This window comes from Sinocyclocheilus anshuiensis, unplaced genomic scaffold (genome assembly GCF_001515605.1).
Source record: "Sinocyclocheilus anshuiensis isolate Anshui unplaced genomic scaffold, SAMN03320099.WGS_v1.1 scaffold1458, whole genome shotgun sequence".
Classification (NCBI taxonomy): domain Eukaryota; kingdom Metazoa; phylum Chordata; class Actinopteri; order Cypriniformes; family Cyprinidae; genus Sinocyclocheilus; species Sinocyclocheilus anshuiensis.
The window spans coordinates 605,191-622,964 of NW_015557184.1; the positions used below are offsets into that span (position 1 = coordinate 605,191).

The 17,774-nt window shown below is 36.1% G+C and overlaps 1 protein-coding gene across 2 annotated transcripts in view; it reads right to left on the minus strand.

The window, feature by feature from the left end:
* The window catches only part of LOC107678694 (single-stranded DNA-binding protein 3-like), an 85,680-nt gene that overhangs the window by 35,738 nt on the left and 32,168 nt on the right, over positions 1-17,774 (minus strand). For both annotated transcript variants that reach the window (XM_016474064.1, XM_016474063.1), the window contains exon 4: positions 14,822-14,906. In XM_016474064.1, the coding sequence (XP_016329550.1) occupies positions 14,822-14,906 (85 nt within the window). The remainder of the gene's footprint in view (positions 1-14,821; positions 14,907-17,774) is intronic.

A 17,774-nucleotide genomic window follows, 5' to 3' on the forward strand; every position in this document is an offset into this window, starting at 1 on the left:
TTTGCGTTGATAAACTTCTAAATGCAATAAGCTCAACAGGACTTAACAGGATGATCATTATTACCATTTTACGGTTTATTTTAAGATAATGATCTGCTGACTGAACATTATCCTGCCTATATACCAAACCAACTTATCAAATAAATAAATAAATGGATATTAAATATTAATTTTGAGCTTTTATTATGCAGGAATAAAAAGACTGTAGAGTGATACAACAGACTAGCACAGCTATTTAGCCAATCGGCTGGTCAATTAGCATCAACCATTAGTAAGAAAATCCAACTCTGCCACAAATGACGGAAAGGAAATGAGACAGCAAAACACGCTAGTGATGGAAGAGTGTCATCGTAAAGTATCATTAGTGCTCCAATCCAGCCAGATCACATATCAAACGCTGTCATGCTGTCAAAAATGGCATAGCTTGATTGGCTTGCACCCTGCAAACTTGTGCACTCTCACTCCAGAAGTTCAATTTCCAGTAGCTAACAGAAGTCAGTTGCGGTTTCCTGCTCTGGCTTAAGGGGGCGATATGTCATAACAGGACATGAGAGATGTCACTTTAAACTCTGAAGCACACGAAACGAGAACACAGGAGGAGGAGGAGGAGGAGGAGGCGGTCTGGCCTGAGGAAAAATAACAGATGTCTTTGTCCGCTGACTTCAGACTATCATTTAGACTTCCATTACATAAACCGTGATGCCTCAAACAGTCATTTGTGCCCCTCAGGTGCTGAGGTAAAGCAGCTCAGCGAAGTCACTCCATTTCCCTTCTGTGAGTCCGAAACAATAACTCTTGCGTGAATATGAAGTGAGCGCATTAAGAGCTGATAATGCAGGGCCTGGGAGGTCTTGTGCAAGATAACGGATGACTTTTGCCTGCGTCTGGCCCACTCATCTGTGCCGTAATTGAACCAATCAGAGCCTCTGCTCCTCAGTCACCTTCTCTGTCACCATCAGAGGAGAAAGAGGGAGAGAGCGATGGAGGGGGGGGGCGCAGCAAAAGGGAGAGAAAATTCCCTCTGTGCCTTAGCCAGATAAAACTGGCTTTATAATCCGCTTGGTTTTCACCCCCTCATCCTCAGATCCGTGTGTATGTGTGTGTGTGTGTGTGTGTGCGCATGGAAAAGATAGGGAAAAAACACACAGCGCAAGTCGATGGGGGAAAGGGGGAGTGAGATTTCCGTTATAAACAAACCGCACGTGTTCCAGACACTCCAACATAAATATAAATGAGGAAAAGATAAAAAAGGAGGCGCAAGAGAGAGAGAGAGAGAGAAAGCTGGATAGGGACCACAGGAAGCAGTGAAAAAAAACAATGCGAGTGTGTGGGCTCCTATCGTAACAGGAACGAGGCGGGATAACGCTGTTTGCACACACGCTCTCTCGCTGTCAGTCTGATGGTGTTGATGACAGCAGGACCGAACGGAAGATGCCAGGAGGTGACTGCTTCACACTGCTGCCAGATAAAGAGAGAAGAACACACCACATCACACAGCTAGTGGGTGGAAGAGTGTGTGTGTGTGTGTGTGTGTGTGTGTGTGTGTGTATATGATCAGCCCTCACTAAATCACACTCGCTGGTGGGGAAGACCAAACATACGACTGTAACACATGTGTGTGTGTCACGACTGGTCAGTGATGGATTTGTATTAATCTACACTCTCTGATTTAGAGAGGACAAGAATGAAGCATCAAACAATTTGTATAACTAGTACAGCCAGCATGTCTGTATTTCATGTGGGTCTCCTTTCTACTGTCCAAACAACTATTAGAGTTAGTTAAAGTTTGTCAAATTGAGAGAACACAGAGTTCTTGAGAAACATTTGTGGTCTATTTTAAACTAGATTTACAACGCAATTCTCGAAGACATCTGTCCGCATGTGTATGGCTGTTTAGTGAATGAGAACAGATGAATTTAATTTTTTAGAAGTTCGGAAGGAAAGAAAAACAACTCTAAATTAAATTTAGTAAGAAACTGAAAAAAATAAAGAAATTCAAAAAGAAACTAACAATCAGAGGAAGACATTCAGAAAGAAAAAATATATATATTCAGGAAGAGAAGGGGGGTCAGGGAAAGAAAGAAAGAAAGAAAGAAAGAAAGAAAGAAAGAAAGAAAGAAAGAAAGAAAGAAAAAGAAAGAAAGAAAGAAAGAAAGAAAAAGATTTCAGAAAATTAAGTCAGCAAAAAAAATTTATTTGTTCTTTATTAGTTGACCTCACTAAATGACTGGTCGGTTGTTGGAATAGTCAATAAGCTGACCATCATGGAAAAAAATGGTGACTGAAAAATATTAGCCACAAATAGAGAAGCTGTCTGGGAAAACTTCCATGACTGGCAAAAAAATGTTGATTAAACAATCTCTGTTTGCAAAAACTAATTCTTACGACAATATGATGAATATGCGAAACCATTTATACCAACAGTGTCTGAGAACACTTTAGATTTAATAAACTACAACAGTAACATTGTTAAACAATTACTGTTTGCAAACATAGTTCAACAAGTATAGCATATAATTACGGTAATATGACAAATGCTGGAAAAAAAAAATATTTAATACCCTAGCTTACCAAAACACACTGAAACAGAGACCTCAAAATATTTAAATATTATTGGAAAAAATGTATTTTGAAAAAACGCTTCATTGGTTTGAAGTTCAGGAGGCCAATTTGTAACTTTATGAATGAAACTAGCTTTGACTAAGAGCAGTGTTTAAGCATGTGTGTGTCAGGTTAAGTGCCTGTTCATCATGTTAGTCATGACATTCACACTGGCCCTGCGGTGATCCTGTAACCTCTCTGACACACACCTGCAACCTTGAGTAATTAACAATACAATGAAGACAAATGGTTAGATTGGTCAGTAAACTCAGCCCTCTTTTTAACTCCACTTATCAGCATTACAATCCCAACAGTCGTGAAAAAAGGGGATTCTTATTGTAAACCAGAGGTTGAGCCGAACTTCAATTGGTGTTTTTTAATTAGTTAGTTAGTTGACCATCATGGCCATCCCTTGAATTACAATGGTAACAAAAATAGAAAATGGAATAAAAATATTACCACTATAACCGTGTCTTCATGTGACCTGTGTGTGAGGAAACGAATTCCAGACGACAATGTCATCGGATGACAGAGGATGACAAAGAGCCAAGGACGGTCTAGAGCACTAAGAACAGTAGTATTTTGCACATTAACGTTACCATGGACACCATGCCAAACGTGTGCATGCTGTACATGCGGACACGGCCAATTTGAGTCTGTCTGTGCGCTAGATCTGTTTATGCCAACACAAGAAAAGGCCACATTAAAAAAAAAACTCCAGAGGTTGAAGAATGGCTGAGAACGCATCTAAAAGAGCAGATTCCTTCCTCTCCGTCTCCATGAAGAAGACCCTCATTAATTCATGGGGGAGAAGCTCACAGACATCAGTGAGCAGAGCAGAAATGCATTCCTCCGTAATGGTAATGACTTGGATTAAAAAAAAAAAAAAAAATCTATTTGCTGAATAAAATGTTAATCTTGCAGCTTTTACAAACATTAAAATCCTCTAGTCATTACTGCATTATTCCCAGCTAAGTCTCAATGCTGATGAAGTCATGAGGAACTAGATCCTGAACAGATTTAAAAGCTTTTTATGTTTTTTTTTTGTTTGTTTTTTGGTGACTTTAAACAGATTCACAGACAGTGAAGGAGAGAGAAAAGATTCTGGAAATGTTGCAAGCTGCACTCAAACTTGTAACACCCACATGAGCATCATAGCTCAATCTAAAGTGGAAAAAAAGCAGGAAACGTTAAAAAAAAAAAAAATGTTATTTAAAAAAGAAAAAATATGGGAGGGGGGGGATATAAAGGAGAAGGAAATTAAAAAATGAAAAGAAAAGGTAATGGAAAAAAGAAAGTTAAAAAAGAAAGATGTGACCACCACACCTTAACCTGACTGAAAGAAAGAAAGAATAGAAGGAAAAGAGAATGAAAAATTGAAAAAAAGAGTAAAGGAAAACACAAAAAAAGAAGAAAAGGAAAAACAAATTAAAAAGAAAAATGAAAAGAAACACATGAGCACCACACGTCAAACTAAAATGAATAAAGTAGAAAAATTAAGAAAGAAAGAAAGAAAGAATTAATTAAATGAAAATAGAAGACAAAAATGAATAGAAAAACAGAGTAAAGGAAAACAAAAGAAGAAAAGAAAAAACAACCAAAAAGAAACAGATGAGCGACACGTCAAATTGAAATGAATAAAGGAGAACAATTTTAAAAAAGTAAAAAAGACAATGATAAAAGCAAGAAAAGTAAAAAAGATAAGGGCAAAAAAGACAGAAAACTGAGCGATTCCTGACTGATCCTGTCAGGTCACTCATCTGATCACTGGAACTTTTATTCCAGCACCTTTATTAACAACTAAACCAATGAAATTACAGTCAAACACTTTATTTGTGCTAATGCAAAATCCATAAGAATTTAGACATGTGATTTAACTAATTAGTGGGTCAACACCGTGAGTGTGTGTGCAACCGTCCCACAACTGAGCCTCCTGGAGCGTGCAGCTCACAGCATCACATGCATCTAATTGTCCGCGGCGTACTGCTCTACATTACGCTGGATTCACTTTATCGATTTCAAATTGGCAGAGAGCTCCAATGGACTGGATTCAGAGGAAGCACAATCTGCATAAAAGTGTAAGCAGATTTGCCATGTGATAAACCAAGCTGTGTAAATATTCTCCAAGTAAACAATTATTATAATAAAATAAGTTAGCAAAATATAAGTGAATATTATTCTAGGATAAAAAAAAATCAATAATAATACAATTAAAATGAAATAAAAAAAATAAGAAACATTTCTTGAGCACCAAATCAGCATATTAGAATGATTTCTGAAGGATCATGTGACACTGAAGACTAGAGTAATGATGCTGAAAATTCAGCTTTGTATCACAGAAATAAATTACATTTTAAAACATATTCGAATAGAAAACAGTTATTTTATATTGTAATAATATTTCATAATTTTGCTGTTTTTACTGTATTTTCAATCAAATAAATGAAGCCTTTGTGAGCAAAAGAAACTTCAACAAAAGAAACAAAAAAACATGGAAAATCTGTTATATGGGGTGGGATTTTGGACCAATAAGATTGCACACGGTCCAGGACTACCTAGCGCAACTACCGAAATAGAAACCAGGTGATTGGCAAAATGTCCTTTTGCAGAAGAGATTTCAATCGTGTTGTGCCTGGTTACTCTATGCAAGCAGTGGAGCTTTTGCAGCAAGAAAAATATCTGAGATCTTTGTTTTTTCCTTAATTTCTTTCCTTCCCTTTCTCCTTTATTTCTTTTTCCATTTCTCTCACTCTCTTCGCTTTTCTCACGCTGCAAGAAGGACAGCAGGTCAAGGAAAGAGCGAGCGGTGTGCTGTGGTTTCAGTGTGGTATAGAATGTAAATGAGGTGTGTAGCGAGACTTACTGCGGGCCTCTGTCTGAGGTCTAACTGAACCGCAGCTGTGACAAACCACCGGCACGCTTCAGCCCTATTCCAACCCTATATCGACAAGTGGCGCGAGAGTATTATTTCAAATTGAGCTTGGAGTGTTTTGAAATATTTTAAGGTGTAATGGTGCCTTTAGAGTCTGGATTTTTTATTGATAAATGAGAATTTTAAGTCATGAAGAGCGGAGGCAGTTCTGCAGGCTTATTAAAATAACGTTAAATCATTGTCTGCCTGCTAAACTGGTCTGGACAGGTACTGATAAAGCTCTATTTTCTGAAGTTCTCTTTAAACAAAAGTCAACACGGCAAAGTTCAAATGTTGTTTCAGAGCGAGACCGAAGGGACCATGTACATACGCTCTCTTTCACTCACACACACACACACACACACACGCACACACACATGCACACACACACGCACACGCACACACACACGCACACACACACACGCGCGTGTAAAGGTGCAGGTGTAATCATCAGGGAGCTATGAGATGCTGCTGGAATGACAACAGTAATCTGACAGTATTACCGTCGCTGGCTGCAATATATGCAAGACTCTATATATGATATATGATGATAATATATGAGACCCTACACAACTCTGCAAAAAATCTGCTTTCTACAGCCGATCTCTATGGATCATCATCATCATTTTGCAGCAAAACTGCCACCTTTTGCCAAGATTTCAGCTTCCAGACCTCACTGCAAAGATGGAAAGACATTTGGATCCTATTCACACTTAAGTCGAAAATTCTTACATTAAGAAAGCACTTAATCATTTATTTTTTTTTAATAATACAAACTAAGCACATAAGTAATTTTGATATTTATATAATAATAATAACAAAAATTGGTTAAATTAAATAAAAACATTCACCTTATTATTAAAAAATAATAGTAATAATTGTTGTTGTTGTTGTGGTTGCTGTTGCTATTGTATATAAATATCAAAATTGCTTAAATGTTTTTTGAATTTTTTTACTATTTGTAAAAATTAATTATTACTATTATTAATAATATAACTACTATAATTATATAATTATTAATTACTATAATTATATAATTACTATAATAAAAATTTATAATTTAATAAAAAGTGCTTAACTAGGACATTTACATAATAATAACAATAATATATAACAAAAAACTGCTTAAATTAAATAAGAACATTACATTTTACTATTTAAATTTATTATTATTATTATTATTTAAATACCAACATTGCCTAAACTAAACAACCACTTTTCAAAAAAATATATATATTGTTATTATTATTAGATATCAATATTGCTTAAATTAAAGAAGCACTTATTTTTTAAATATTATTATTATTATTGTTGCTGTTGTTATTGTTAATAATTTTATAATATCATAACATTATTTTTAAAAAGTGTTTAAGTAACTTAGATATTTGTATAATAACAACAATAATATATAACAACAAAATTGCAATATTACATTTTACTATTTAAAATTATTATTATTATTATTATATAAATATCAAAATTGCTTAAATTAAATAAGCACTTATTAAAAATATTATTATTATTATTATTAAATATCAATAATGGCTATTCAATAAGAACATTAATTAATGTATTATTATTATTATTATTATTATTAAAGCAATATGAATATTAATATCTTTGATGTCACCAAAAATGTAATTATTAAAATATCAGCATTATACTGCCCACTGGTCATTCTGCTAACAGCATTAGCAATTGACACATAGCGGGTGACCATTAATTTGAACCCTGGTGGTTTGACTGCAATCATGTGGCTGGATTAAAGAAAAAAAAAAACAGAAACAACAGCCATACCAGCTTCTGACTCTCAATCATGAACATTTCCTCTCACTGTGTGTCCCATTAATTAGTGCCTCGTTGAGAGCTAACGAACACAACTGTGTCAACAGCTATAATGTGACAGCGTAACTGGAAAGTGAGTAATCTGTTGCGTTGATACTCTCGTTTGTTGCCATTAGTCGAGGCGGAGCAGCGGTTCTCAGATGAAAGGAGGTACGTAAAACATGCGCGTGCCGTCTGAATAAGCATAGATTGCGTTGTACACAGATGTAGAGTATTGCGCCCCTCTTGAGAAAACAGCCTGACATAGGCCATGAGTCCAAACACAGATAAACACGCAGCATATGCAAACATGTCTGAGTGTGTACATGTACAGGCGCTCGTACCAACACAAACACACAAAGAAAAGAAAAGCGATCCAAGGAAGCCTCTTTTGGTTCAGGGATGGGTTTGGATACCCAGCTGGTACTTGAGTCTGGTTTACTGGCGCCACCCCTCACAGGCTGCTACCAGCCAACGCACTACAACAGCACCAGACGCACGCCGCGCCAAGAGCATCCTGCCAGCACTGCTTGCCAACCCTACCGGAGAGAGAGCACATTTGTGTGAAGAACGAGAGAGCCTAACGGGAAGGAGCGTAGAGGAGCAATGGGGTTCAGAGTGATTGAGGAAGACCAGGAGAAAGAGACCGGAAAAAGAAGTCTGGCTTGGCAGATCTGGGCTGGTAAGTGAAAGGTTGTAGGTTTGAACCTTTGTCAGCTGTGACAATTTTGCTCTATAGCTACATCCCAAGTACTAATAAAAGTTGACCAAAGTAAAGCAGATATACAAATTTAAAGTCTTTACACATTTATTCCATGAAAACAGAGCAAAAATGTTGATGACTCATGTTGCACTGCACTGACATTTGTCCAATCAAATGCATTCTAGAATGAGAATATAGCACACCAAATACCATCCGCACCCAACTCAGTATTATTATTAATCAAAAATTAAGACAAAAATTAACTGAAAGCATTGTTAAAAGAAATGTAAAAATCTAAAATAACATAACTAGGAATAAAAACTAAAAACTAAACTAAAATACATTTTAATGACAAAAAAAGTAAAATAAAATAAAATGCAAAAACACCAGACTGCACTTGGAAAGTGTAATGTAGTTAATTTGTTTGTTTTTTTAATATAGCTGTTAAAATTGCATAACTAAAATTAAAAACTAAATAAACTGAAAACACCCCAAGTAAAACTATCATAGAGTGAAAATATACGAAAACTCAAATAAAAAAAAAAACTGAATAAATAAATAAAATAGAATAAAATAAATAAAAGCTAAAACTTACATTCACCCTGAACCAACTAGCAAGAACCAAATCATCCAAGTTGTCTGCTATTTAAAAAAAAAAAGAGCTGAGATAAGAGGACGTATAAACCTTGATCCTCTAACAGTACCACTCTGTATTCTATTTCTTTTCTATCTAGTTGTTTTCTTTTTTATTAAATCGGCCGGTCAGTCTCACTTCTTTCCGATTCCGAGCCGATCCGTTTTGTTACCAGCGGCACAGGCAATAACATCAGCCGTGCATTCTCGCTCTCTTCTCTCCGACGACCCCTTCTCTCTCACACACGTCTCATTCGCTCCGGTTAAATAGTTTTTACATTTGATTATTTAAATTTCTGTAGTATTTCTTACCTCAATAAAAACTTACTTAACCTGAAAAACTTAGTTTCATAGCTCTCTTTATTCTATTGCGTTTATTTGTGCTGTTGTTTGCAATTTTTGTATTTGTTCTCATTTTATTACTGACTTTTTACTTGTGATTTTTTTATGAAAATTAAACTTTGCGTTGAAGAAAAGTAGATTTTTGTTTGTATATGCTGTCAATTATAGTTCTTAGAAAGAAAATCGGAATCTGCAAAAATCGGTATCGGCAGATCACACTAACAAAAATATCGGAAATCGGAATCGGCCAAGAAAACTGCAATCGGTGCATCTCTACCTCTAACACTAGTGTTCTCTATTTTTTTCTATTCTATCTATTTGTTTTCTTTTTATTTATTAAAAAACAAAAACAAAAAATGACCCTCTAACACTAGCATTCTCTATTCTTTTTCTATTCTATATACTTTTTTATTTTTATTTATGTTATATATTAAAAAAAATACTTGCTACGTTTACTGCGTTTGGCTAATCCGGATTGTCACAGCACTTACATATTATTGCTCTTATGTTTGTTTGATTGCTTCTGTTGCCCACATTTGCAAATCGCACTGGATAAAAGCGTCTGCTAAATGACTAAATGTAAATGTATTTCACCATCAAAAAAATTGGACAGTTCACCTTTAAGGCTCAACCATCAGGATGCGATCAAGGATCAACACGGTGAGGCAGAACTTGTAAACTGTGTGAGGGTCATTCTCGTCATTGTTTGGACATGACACACAGCAGTAATAAGCCGACGCAGTGCTGGTCATAAGTGTGTGCGGTGAAGAAATCTGCGGATGTGCTGTCTCATCCAATAACTGCTGACCTGTAGGGCCTGTATACCATATGCAAAAAGAATCAAAAATTCCTGACACGAAGCATCAAGCGTAACATCTCTTCCATGTTAATTTGTGTTTTTGTCCCTGCTGCAACTGTGGCAAAAAAGAAGGTCATTTAAACCACCTAGCTCCGCCCACAGTCGATGCTGATTGGACCAACATCCAGCTCCTTAAAGCTCTATAATAAACATCAAACGTGTTCTGATTTAGAAAAACTGAAGGGGTGAACATATTTTGGATTGTGAATGGTTAGGACATGGATTATGAACAGGACAAATCTCTTCACGTACCCTTACAAATACTCCTTGTTACCCTCTCTTACCTTCTTGATACTCCACTCCAGTCCTCCTCCAGTGAGTCTGGATCAAATATTAACTACTGAGCATGCTCAGTGCAGCCCTGTGCGCCTCACTGGATAGCAATCATAAACAGCCAGTGGCTTTAACTTTTTACTCACGGCAGCGCGACATGTTCAAGCAAACAATAAAAAAAACCTGTGTTTGTGTTTCATGTTTGCTGACAAAATTCTCCTATAATGAAGAAAGCTCTCTTCTGTTTTGCCTGCAATATCCATATAAAAATAAAAGAGTATATGTGAGATAAAATAATTTAGAGGAACATGCGTATGTTCTTCTCTTTAACTAGGGATTCTCTTAACAAATAGCCTCGCTTCTCCTCCGGTGAAACCGTGCATGTGTGTCGTCATACTGCCCGCACTGCCTCTCCTTCCCCCAAGCTAGCAAGCGAACGGCATCCTGGGGGAAACAGCAAGATTACCCAATCAATCTTCCCCAGAGAGAACGAGAGGGAATGAGGGGGAGGGGAAGGAGAAAGGCAGACGCACATACACAATATCTACATACAGTTTGCAATTTCAATATTTTACTACAGTAATCTTCCTGATGAAATCATAGCAGCCGCCAACCCTAAGAATGATTAATTGTAATCCTAATACTCTACCACTATGACATTAAAAAAAAAAAATCTACACTGGGGAGAAAGAGTACGATTGTGATCGGGATATGTTGCAAGCAGGACTCGAACCTCAATGTGTATGAAGCAACGTCTGTTAAAACGTTACAGGGATAGTTCACCTTCAGTTGCTGGTCCCTACAGATTTCCATAGTATGGGAAAAAAACACTATGCAAGTCAATGGGGACCAAGTGAAGGTGACCTATCCCTTTAGGTAGCGTTAATCTGAGAAAAAAAAATTTCCAGGTTGCTGCCAATATTAAAGAGAAAATTTAAAATATGAAAGATAACAAGGATTAGCAACAGGTCATAAACCAAGTATTATAAAATGGAAAAAGAAATAGGAAGAAATATAGAGAAACTGTGCAGATGAAGCAGTAACAGAACATTTCAGCAACACAAATAAAAACATACATACTAAAAACTTGTTTTGCCAAGTCTTCGTTATAGCATTTGTGGTTGGCATTCTCTAAAAAATACTTTTGATGTAAATTTGTCTGAAATTTGTTTAATGACACAACTGAATTTCAAGACACAGATGGTCATGTGATTTCATATGGCAGTCACTTTCTAAGTCTCTTTCTAAAATATATAAGAAGAGTCTTAATCTTACATGATTTTAAACATTTTGTCTTAAAATCAAGTAAATCAAACATTGATTTAAATATTTTTATTATTATTTTTACTATTTTATTCTAGTCCCTTTAAAAAAAAAATTCAAAATCAGGAAAAATTACTTTTATTATATTTAATAATAATGTTAAATATACTACATTATATTATGTCAAATAACATTTTTGCATCCTGATTTAACAAGCAGGACTAACATGCCGTGTACTTGGATCGTCAACCAGATCTGAGGTGTAAACTTGTTGTGAGTTGTCTGCGGTGTTTTTAATCAATGCTCATTACGAAGCTTTATGACTCAAGCCCGGCAGAAAGTGAAGAGCACACAGACGACTCTGGCATTTAGAGGTGTTGTGTCCCAAAATTCCATCCCTATTGCCAAAACACCAATCCCACAAAATCCCTGGATTAGCCCTCAACCATTCCTGGGATTAGAGGATTAGACAGTTATATTCCATTATCTTACACCGAGAGGATTCCTGACTGTCTTGATTTCAGCGCAGAAGCAGCCAGGAAGGTGTGGGCAATGCAGGTCTGAAGACAAAAACACACACACACACACACACACACACACACACACACACACACACCACACGCCTATTTTCAGCGCAGAAGCAGCCAGGAAGGTGTGGGCAATGCAGGTCTGAAGACAAAAACACACACACACACACACACACACACACACACACACACACAGAGCACAGGCCTCTACAGAGCTGTGACCCAACAAGGGAGCAAAGGGATCAGAATAAAAACATGATAAATCACTGAACTCAAGGACACCCTAGTAGCAGCAAAGACCTTGCCAAGACCGGCACACATGATACTGCAGCTCCACAACACACATGGGCACACACACATTCCGACAAAAGACTTTTTTCAGTGGAATACTTGAAAATCTATAGTTTATAGCAACATCAAACTCCAAAAATAGTCCTCGACTCATACGCTATATTCCAAGTTTTCTGAAATCAATAACTTGTACATAAAGCTCTCAGAACGAATATGAAGCCTATGGAGCAGGTTTGATGTAATAATATTTAGATATTTATTTTTAGCTATGTCATAATATTTAGCTATGTGAGAATAAATGTGACAAATATATACATTATACAATATTATATTACAGTGTTTAGTTTTTTTGCTTTTTTTGACAATTACACCGTCTCTACACCGGTCGCGACAGTTGTCGCGCCGCGCCACAACAGCTAAAGTCTGTCTACACTGGACGCGACAAAGCGACCGTTAAAAATCATTTGAAATTTGTGTCAGTACGTCATTAATAGAACGCGGCAGCAGATTACTGTTCTTGGATTTGTCGTGTCGCACCGCACCGCATCCAGTGTAGACAGCACCGCTGATTATAATGGATTCTATAGAATTTTGTCGCGCCGCGCCACTCGCATCCGGTGTAGACACGGTGTAAGCAATGTTGGCTTGGCAACTAACTGAAGTTTTACTAAAATTACTAAAAGCTGAAAAATAAATTTAAACTAAATTTTAAAAATATATATTAAAAACCCTAACAAAAATGACAAGAGCATATAACAAAATGACTAAAACTTTAAACTTTAAAATGAAAACTGAAAATGTAAAAATAAAAGCTAATTCAAAATATTAATAAATAATAGTATATAAATAACACTGTTCTATTGAAAACAACAACATATGGGGATGGAACGATATAAGGATTTAAATTTTGGGGTGAACTGCTCTTTTAAGCAGATTAAATTCCAGATCCTCTGGAAACATTTTAGTCAAATATTTGGTTTTTATACAAGTCAATGAAATGTTGGTCAGTGGAATGAAACTGGTTCTGTTTTCTTCCAGATGTTGACTTAACTCCTGACACTGAGCAGGCCCGTTCTGGGCTGTCGTCTCCATAAATGCCACCAGTCAAGTTCAGCAGACAGACTAGAGGTTGGGCCCTCTGAACTAACCCTGATCCCATAATATCCACTAAATCACATTTTCTTTTTATCGCTCTCGTTCTGTCTTAGCTTGTATCCATGAGATTTCTGAAGCTTCTTCATCAGATGTTAGAACATAGTTTGTAGAACAGACCTCTACGAGCACATAACAAATTAAAGGAATATCACTGGTTATTTACAAGTAATTGTATCATTTTAGTGATAGTCTGAAAATGGACAAATATTGGCTGATTAATAATCCTATCAGCTTTAGCCAATAAAGCCAATAAAACGGAAACAACAGTTGATGAAATTGTTTGTTACAAACATGCAGCTGTTTGCTTCACAAGCTGTTAATAGATGGACTGTAGTTATCTGGATTACTTGTGAATTATTGTGATTTTTTTATCAGCTGTTTGGACTCTCATTCTGACGGCACCCATTCACTGCAGAGGATCCACTGGTGAACAAGTGATGCAATGCTGTAATTCTCCAAATGTGTTCCGCTGAAGAAACAAACTCATCCACATCTTGGATGGCTTGAGGACGAGTACATTTTCGGCAAATTTTCATTTTTGGGTGAACTGTTCGAAACCAACAGCTTTCTGAATGGATAATATACAATTTTTTTAAATAAATAAATAAATAAAATTTTTCCTGCATTTTGAGAATATACTGTGTAAAATAATTGTTAATTTGCATCATTAAATTGAATTCATGTGTACTATCCATATTATCTAGGCTATAATTCACATTTTAACCAGATAAATTCCTTTAACTTAGTTTGTCATTTTTTTAAGACTAAGAAAATCAATACTTGAATTAAAAATCACATTGCAACACAAAAGTCAACAACCCTTATATGACCTTCATTTTAACAAACATATGCATAACCAGACGCTTACACTCAACCTGTTTTGAGCCATCCGTCTATCCTTCCCGCTCTGACTCAAGCCTGCGGGCATCCCGGCAACAACAACTGATATTTCATTATGCCTTTCACTGTTACTGAAATATTACATCTGTGAATGCACAGCATTCAGTATGTTAATCAGATTACATGTCTGTCTGTGCAAATTAAAGAATCTGCGCAAATCTGTGTTCGCGAGACGCCGCGCAGCTGCTTTATGAAAGCCACTGCAGGAAAAATAAACTGAAATTAACATCCCATACTTGTCTTTCTAATGCACACAATTACATACCATGAGCATTTTTAAAAAGGACAACCAGGAAGAAACATGATCTAGAACAAAACACTCATGTACACACAAAACACATCTAACACACACTAATTCACACGGAAAAACCTCTATTCAGCTCACTTAATATATCCTGTGACACTTTGGTAAGCAAATCTGCCTCGTGTCATTCACTAAACACTCGCATCAATAAACTGGGTAAGCCCCGCCCCCAACACACATTGTCATTGGACGAGAAGTTGAAACTCAGCTAAAAGACTGTCTGTATGTCACTCACATAGTCGTGGAAGGCCTTGGCCTCGCTGGAGTGCTCGCAGGTCTCCCGGCGGTCTGGAGCGGCACAGTACAAATCCCAGAATACACTGCAACAGGAAACAGGAGAGAATGTGACCTTTAAATACAACATATATGAAGTCAAACCTTTTGAAATACACATACTATAAGTATCCTACCACAAAAAAGCTGTCAATAATTTGCTTCGACTTCATCTGAGCTTGATTACTCTTTAGAAAAGTTACATCAAGCAAAGCCAGCATGGTAAAAATGAAGTCCAGTCAAACTTGAGACTTGCACACAGTCTTTCGCTCCCACCCGCTTGGCACAAACAGCAAGTTACAGATCAATTAAGCCAGGGATTTCCTCAATTAAGAGTCTTTGGGTTTTATCACGATTCTTTGTCATGTTGGTTTTACTATTTTGCAAGTTGTTTGAGCATTACAGCCAAACTAATTTCACTATTATAAAGGCAAAACCTTTCAAGGTAACAAAATATTAAAAAAGGCAGATATTTAGGCCAAAGTGGGCGAAGTTAAAAATCTGTCATTATTTTATCTTTGTTATTAAAAATGAGAACAGAAATACACATTACAAATACACATAATATACAAATAAAACAAACAGTGTTTTATTTTCAGGTACAATAGGTGTATTTAGCCAGAGCATTCAAGAGTATCGGCCAATACCGAACCCTAGGTATCGGAATCGGAGGCGAAAATGGCGGATTGGAGCATCCCTATCATTTACTCACTCAAAAGTTGTTTTAAACCTGAATGAGTTTCTTTCTTCTGCTGAACATAAATGCTATTTTGAAGAACGCGGAAAACCAAACAGTTGCTGGTCCACAGTGACAGTATAGTATTTAATGTGGACCAGCAACTGTTTGGTTACCCACATTCTTCAAAATATCTTCTTTTGTGTTCAGCACAAGAAAGAAATTAATACAGGCTTGGGACAACGTGAGTGAGTAAATAATGACAGAAATGCAATTTTAGGATGAACAATCCCTTTAATGACAGTCGACAGCATGTGTAATACTGTCCCTTTAAGAGCTGCACGCATCTAATATACAGGCACGCATCCATTTTTCTCTCAACTGTTTGCTTTCATTTTAGATGTAACCAACTGAGTCTATATGTAAACCTTGTGTGTTTTGACAGTATTAGCGCAAAGGATAACTTAGTCCAGTAATCAGGCGCTGTTTGACAGGCGACAGGCTTTACGTGCTTCATGTGTATGTGATCAGAAAATCACACGTCAGAACAGCAAATAATGTACATTGTACATTTGAATAAGTGCAGTGTCCCGTGAGAGTAACTCTGCCGCTGAGTTAACACTGATGTGAATGTATGTCACATTGTACAGTATATTGAGACGGAGGCACCGGAACTGTAACAGATATAATGTGTGCTGTAGCACGATACTACCATATTTCTTCAAACATAGAAAGAAACATAGAAAGAACTTCTTTATCGTCCACGATCAAAAATCTTTATATCGCACACCCCTAGAAATGGGATGGCCCTTCTAAAACTAAATAAACTGTGTAGCAAAGATTAGGGATGGGCGGATCAATCCTTAAGTATCGATACTTTCGATACTGCATGTTGTATCGAAAGGATCAATCCTCACATAAAAATATTGATTCTAAAGTGCATTTTTTTAACCATTAATTTTATTTATTTATCAAGAAATTCGGGGCATAAAATAAGCTTCTAAGTGGAAAAATAGACTATATTAGCGAATAATTGTGTTGGATAGAACCATTTCTCCTGCTCATCGGAACACACGCAAATGCTGAAAGACAGAACCAATCAATCACAGACAGCGTTCGCTGCTGACGCATGGCTCACAGTGCTTGTTCAAATAGGGCTGCGTTTCCCAAAAGCATCAGAGGCGTAAGTAGATCTTAAGAAACCATTGCCACATTATTACATTAAATAACATTGTTACTATATATAAAATTAATTCTGAAAAATGCATCACGGTTTCCACACAAATATGAAGCAACAATAATAATAAATGTTTCTTGAGCAGCAAATGATATTAGAATTATTTCTGAAGGATCATGTGACACTGAAGACTGGAGTAATGATGCTGAAAATTCAGTTTTGATCACAGATGCATTTTAAATTACATTTTAAAATATATTAAAATCGAAAATAGTTATTTTTAATTGTTATATTTCACAATATTGCTGGTTTTACTGTTTGTTTGTTTGTTTGTTCAAATAAGTGCAGCCTTCGTGAGCATGAGATTACAAAATCTTACTGACTCCAAACTTTTGTGTACATGTAATATTTATTTAAAATTGGCTAGTTTGTGCAAGTAAATTTATTTAAACTGGTTGTTAAAAGTTCAAATGGATTGTGTTATGTTCTGTAATTGCTGTTAATAAATCTGTCAGAAAAAAAATATGCTAAAGTTTCGCCTTTAGGGGTACAACAGCCTGGCAGCCTTTTACAAAAAATAACCATGGTTTTATTACTGCAACTATACTGCAGTAATATACTGTAAACAATACTGCACAGTTTACCACAGTATTTGTAGTGAAACTGCAGTAACCACAAATTTGCCATGGTAATAATAATAATAATACATTTTAGTACGCATGTAACACCATGTTTATTTTTCATGAGGTATCCTCAAAGGTGGACCTTTGAAACTTATCTACCCTTAAAGCATACATACTTGTATGGTACTAATATGCTCCCTTTTAGGGGTATAGTTGCACCTTTGAGCAGTAGGGGTTACTGCCCCAGTAAACAGCTAAAATACAATTATAGTATATTTTATTTCTGACAGTGTAAACAAAAAAGGCATATGAAATGTTAAAAACACGGCTTTAAAATATAATATTAAGTGAGTATAATTGATTATATATTCTTTTAATAATTTAAAAGATTAGTTTAGTTTAGAAGTATCGATATCGACGATACTGGGCTTGAAAATAT